The sequence below is a fragment of the Egretta garzetta genome, unplaced genomic scaffold (genome assembly GCF_000687185.1).
Source record: "Egretta garzetta isolate BGI_Z169 unplaced genomic scaffold, ASM68718v1 scaffold45, whole genome shotgun sequence".
Lineage (NCBI taxonomy): Eukaryota > Metazoa > Chordata > Aves > Pelecaniformes > Ardeidae > Egretta > Egretta garzetta.
The window spans coordinates 9,634,885-9,640,521 of record NW_009260028.1 but is presented as its reverse complement, the minus strand read 5'-3'; the positions used below and the strand labels follow the sequence as shown (position 1 = coordinate 9,640,521).

The 5,637-nt window shown below is 39.9% G+C and overlaps 1 protein-coding gene across 1 annotated transcript; it reads left to right on the top strand.

Annotated features, from left to right (window-relative positions):
• The first annotated feature begins 6 nt into the window (after positions 1-6).
• LOC104128245 (phosphatidylinositol glycan anchor biosynthesis class P) lies at positions 7-4,747 on the top strand. The gene is made up of 4 exons (XM_009640990.2): positions 7-217; positions 1,901-1,973; positions 2,502-2,620; positions 4,528-4,747. The coding sequence occupies exons 1-4, from the start codon at positions 136-138 to the stop codon at positions 4,656-4,658; spliced, it is 405 nt and encodes a 134-aa protein (XP_009639285.1). The 5' UTR covers positions 7-135; the 3' UTR covers positions 4,659-4,747.
• The last annotated feature ends 890 nt before the right edge of the window (positions 4,748-5,637 follow it).

Here is a 5,637-nt window from a genome sequence, read left to right as displayed (position 1 = left end):
GTGCGGTCTCGCGTCCCGCACCCGCGCGTACCGGGGTGGTTCCGAGAGGAGCGTGCCCAGAAACTTCTAACTGCTTCTCACCGTGTGTCCCGCCCCCCGCCCCTCCGCCCCCGAAGCTGAAGGGAAGAGGCCGGGATGGTTGAAAACTCTCCGGCCCCACTGCCAGAAAGGGCAATATACGGATTTGCTCTTTTTTTGGGATCCTGGTTTGGCTTTAGTAAGTATACCGGGTGCTGAGTACTTCACTGAAAAGCGTGGCTTTGCTTGCTTACGAGGCCAGCGTAACTCCGATAAGACCATCTGAAAAGGGTCAAAATTGCCTTGCACCGCCCATCGCAAGGGTGCGTGATGAAGGACGCAGTGGGCGCTACTTGCCCGAGCTGTCAGTCGTTGCAGAGATCTGCCATTGCCTTTTGTGTCTGTCTTTAACCTTATTCATAGAATCATAGAATGTTTAGGGTTGGAAGGGACCCCTAGAGGTCATCTAGTCCAACCCCCCTGCAGTGAGCAGGGACACTGCTAACTAGATCAGGTTGCTCAGAGCCCCATCCAACCTGGCCTTGAATGTTCCCAGGGATGGGGCCTCCACCCCCTCTCTGGGCAACCTGTTCCAGTGTTTTACCACCCTCATTGTAAAAAATTTCTTCCTTACCTCTAGCCTGAACCTACCCTGTTCTAGTTTAAAACCATTTCCCCTTGTCCTAACACAGCTGGCCCTACTAAAAAGACGTTCCCCATCTTTCCTATAGGCCCCCTTTAGGTACTGGAAGGCCACAATCAGGTCTCCCCGTAGCCTTCTTTTCTCCAGACTGAACAAGCCCAACTCTCTCAGCCTGTCCTCATATTATTATTATATATTATTATGGGGTCTTTCTTTAATAGTACTGCAGAGTCAAATTATGTAAAAAAAATTCTCCGCCTTCTCGTTTTAGTCACTATTTTACTTGAATTGCTCAAGTTGTCACTGCTCAGTAACCACTGTAGGTCGTAGTCATGCAACCTTCCCCACCCAAGTACTGAAAATTAAAGTCAGTCTTGTCAACAGCGATAGGAAATTACTAGGGTTATACCAGCGTTTCTCTGCTGGTGTGACAGGTGCTTTAGCATTTCGCTGGGGGTATCTTGCGTGCCCATGCAGGACCAAGGCTTGAGGGAGCGAGAGCACTTTTTCAACACAAGAAAAGGTGCTGCAAATGTACTGCAGTCGTATAATAAACCAGGATCCTGCTGTAAGTCTTTCTCACCCTTAGGGTGTAAGTAGACGTGAAAGTATGTTGGTTTCTGTTTCTCTCACAGGAAGCCACTGTTCGTTGTGTCACTGGCTACTAACCTGTTCCCCTCAAGTTTTGTTAAACCTTACTCTGGATTTGTTGTTAGGGAGCAAAATTTCTCAGTATTGGTTTTGTTGACATGAAAATGATTAACTTACCAAGAATCAGAAAGTATTTCCAGTAACGCTTTCTGAACGGTTCCATCCAAGCAGCTTACTGCCATTCTACCAACTTTTCTTTCAGTCAAATGACCCGCTCTGTGATCATTACCTGCTTTAATATTTTCTGTATTCAGTGTCATTTGGCATCCTTTTACTGAGGGTTTCTTTGTTTTGCAGTTCAATGTGCAAGAAATTCTTGTCTGTCTACATAGGAAATCAGAAAGTAAATGTTAAAGCAAATATAAAAATTATATCATAATATACAAAACGCAAAACGTTGCCCCCATATTGGGCAGGTTTTGTGTCCGAGAAGCACAATGTTTTGGTAGAGCTATTTTGGTTTAAATAGTGTAAAAGCAAAATACTGTCTTAGCATGTATCGGTAGGGAAGTATTGCTCTAAAACTTAGGAAGTAAGTCTAAAACAGTATCAGTTGTACTATTATGACTTTTTAATTTTTCTGTGCAGTTTTGTATCTTATCTGGGCATATGTTCCTGAGACTTGGCTGTTCTCATTGGGACTAACATATTGGCCTCAAAAGTAAGTTCAACCAGTTAAACCCTCTAGCCTGAATATATGTGAGTATAGCACACCCTCAATTATTTTCAAAGAGCAAAAATTTTTTTCCTAAATAGTGGTCTTGTATTTAATCCAGTTTTTCCTGATGATAAAGGAATGTAATCTTTGTGAAGCATTATTTTATGTAGAGAAGTAGCTATAATGAAAATTTTCCATGGTGTAATGAAAGAAATAATATTTGAATGTTTTTATCATAAATTTGATGTTTTGTTTCCAGGAAGTTTGTTGATGAAAATACGGTAAACTTTAAACTGTAATTAAAAAAATACAAAACCTTCTGTAAGGAATCTATTTGATGGTTTACACCAAACTAGCTGCAGTGACTCTGCAGTTGGTAACCTTCCTGGGAGAGACTGGGGTCCTCATTCAGAAGTGCTGTTTCTTTTCTTCCTGGCTAAGTTTGTGCTGGATACAACCACTATGTTAAAACTGTTATATCTTTAGGCATTTGTTATTATGATATGTACATTTTAAAATCTTTTTCCTCAGGTACTGGGCAGTTGCTTTGCCAGTGTACCTACTAGTTGCTGTAGGGATTGGTTATATATTACTCTTTGGTATTAACATGATGAGTACAGCTCCACTTAACTCCACGAATACCATTACAGGTAATTTTATTGGGATTTTTTTTAAGATTTTTATACTCAACTGATAATTTCTGTAAATATGTATGTTTGTAGCCATATATAATTGTCGTGGTTTAACCCCAGCCTGCAACTAAGCACCAACACAGCCACTTGCTCACCTTCCCCCACTCCCACAGTGGGATGGGGGAGAGAATCAGAAGGGCAAAAGTAAGAAAACTCATGGGTTGAGATAATAACAGTTTAATAACAGAAATAAAATATTATGATAATAACAAATTGTAGTGAAAAGGAGAACAATAACAACAACAAAGAGGAACAGACCCCAGGAAAAACAAGTGATGCAATTGCTCACCATCTGCTGACCAATGCCCAGCCTGTCCCCAAGCAGCGATCACTGCCCCTGGCCAACTCTTCCCAGCTTATATACTGAGCATGATGCCGTATGCTCTGGAATACCTCTTTGGCCAGCTGGGGTCAGCTGTCCTGGCCGTGCCCCCTCCCAGCTTCTTATGCACCTGGCAGAGCAGGGGAAGCTGAAAAAGCCCTTGACTGGTGTAAACGCTACTCAGCAACAACTAAACCATCAGTGTGTTATCAGCATTCTTCTCATCCTAAATCCAGAACACAGCACTATGCCAGGTACTAGGAAGAAAATTAGCTCTGTCCCAGCTGAAACCAGGACAATAATATACATAAAATTTTAAGCATTTAAATATTTTGGTGTAAAAAAGTTGTTCTTGGAAGTACTGAAGTATTAGAGTGAAAAGATAGCCACGAGCTTGGCTCTTCCCTCTTTGCTGTCTCACGGCCGTGGTTTCCAACTACTGAAGTGTACTTTATTAGTAAAACAGACAACATTAGAGGAACAGGGGTTAGGTGTACAAAGCTCTCCCAAGCATACACCTTGTATTACAAACCAGTGAAGAGTGTCATGGGAAGAGGGGCACAAGTATCTACCCGGCAGTGGCAGAAGTGGGAAGGCACACGGAGTGTAAGGTGGCGTAAAGGAGGATGCTGCAGTATTCAGAGCTGATCACGTACAATAGCAATTTCCTGCCTAAAAAAGCTGTTACTCAGTTTTTCTCTCAGCTGCATCTTCCTCCCCATGAGAAATTCCACCACTGCTTGCAGGTGGCCATTTTTGTTAGAAAAAATGCAGACTGTAAAATTTGGCAAGAAAGTGACCTATTGCTAAGACTGCTGAAGTTGCGTAGTTTTAACAAACGATATTCATAGTATTACATTACACTGAACTGCTAAGGAAAAAATTGGTCAAGGCTGTAGTTCAAAAGCGTTAGTCCAGTGCTTCTGTCAAGAACTGCCATTTAGTCATCCCTGGCTTTTTGGCTACTCGTTCACACTCTCATGTCACCCTGTCATTTGATGTCAACCCAAGAATTTGTGGGGCTGTATGGCAGGTGGAATGGGGGACCAACTGTGTTTGAAAAACAACCACATTTGAAAGTTTTCTTTTTTAGAGGGAACAGTTCCATAATTGTGTTCAAAGTACACCTGTAAAAATGTTTATGCTGTTATAGGAATGGTGTGGTGATGGGAACAAGCAGCCAAGATGAAGGGAGGGAGGGCAGCTTCTCTCAGTGAAATCCTAGTACAGACTGAGCTGTTCACTTGGAGGGGTTGGTTTGTTCTTTTTATTTTTGGGTAGTTATGGTTTAATGTCATACAGCATCTTAAACCAAGCAAAGTCACGGAGAGTGATTGCAGTAGGAGATTAGATCAGATTAGAACTAAGGATCTGCTAATATGTGTTGATGTAAAGTGTTTCTGGTGACCATCTCATTAAACCTCAGCAAGATGGGGTTTTCAGCTTCACTTACAGTGGCTAAATTTATACTGCGTTGCATTATATAACATTTCTTGAAAGAAAAAGTCTTTAATATGTGGAATGTTCTCATTGTCTCCTGTAGATAACTATGCAAAAAAGCAGCAACAGAAGAAATTTCAAGAAGAAGCAATTCCAGCATTGAGGGATATTCCCATCAGTGAAGTAAACAGAATGTTTTTCCTTCCTGAGAAAGGAATCTGCAATAGCAGATAGTCATTATTAAGATCTGTTTGAATAAAGGATTAGTAGAAGTGTTACATAAGGAAAATCAAAACTTCTCCAAGCAAAAAAAAAAAAAAAAAGGCTCTTTCTGCTTGTAGAACAAAGCTTTTTTTTTTTTTTTTTTTCCTGAATTTCTAACTAAATTGAAGTTAACACATTTCATTGAGTTGGCTTGATTTTATTATTATGCATGCGCCTCAATAACCTGCATTGGTATGAGAATTAAGTCATGTTAATTTATCTAGTTTAAAATAGGTTTCTGCTTGTAATTTCCCTCCAAAAGTGAAAGAAACAGCTTTTTGACATAGCTTACTTCTGTTTCCTTTTGAAATCAGGGAGATAAATTGTGTTCTGCTAGTCAAATGCTTGAGGATTTTTTTTTTCACAAGTTAGGTTAATTTGAAGTGTTTACATTGTAAATATACAGTTTTCATTTGTAAATATTAATAAAATGTAACTAATTTAAAATTGTTTAAAGTTAGCTGTTTTTCTGTGGTTCTATGATATTTGTCCTAGGTAAAGGTATATAGTGGTCCATTTTTCTTTACACAGTTCTTTACTCAGCAAACTATGTTGATTCTGCTCCCCCCTCCCCCCCCCAAATTGGTGGGCTTATTAAAATACCGAGATTACCAGAAAAAAGGAAGGTGGGTTGTGAAGAATTTCTGAAACAAGTCTTGAAATAACACTTTTTTTAACCATTCTTAAGAATACTGAAAACTAGGAAACAGCAGGTCCATCTTATAGTCTAAGTTACAGCACAGAGCACAGTAACTTGTTATGGCAAAGGTTCAGATGTTTCTTAAACAGCAAATTTTCTTTCATGTATGTATTACTGAGCAGACACAATTTTTATTTCCTTTCTTCCAAGAGTCACAAACCCAGTTATTACTGGTTTTAATTTATTTACCTTCAGTAGTCAAGATTACTTAATTTGGTTATAAAGACCAGTGAATAGAGCCTCTTTACT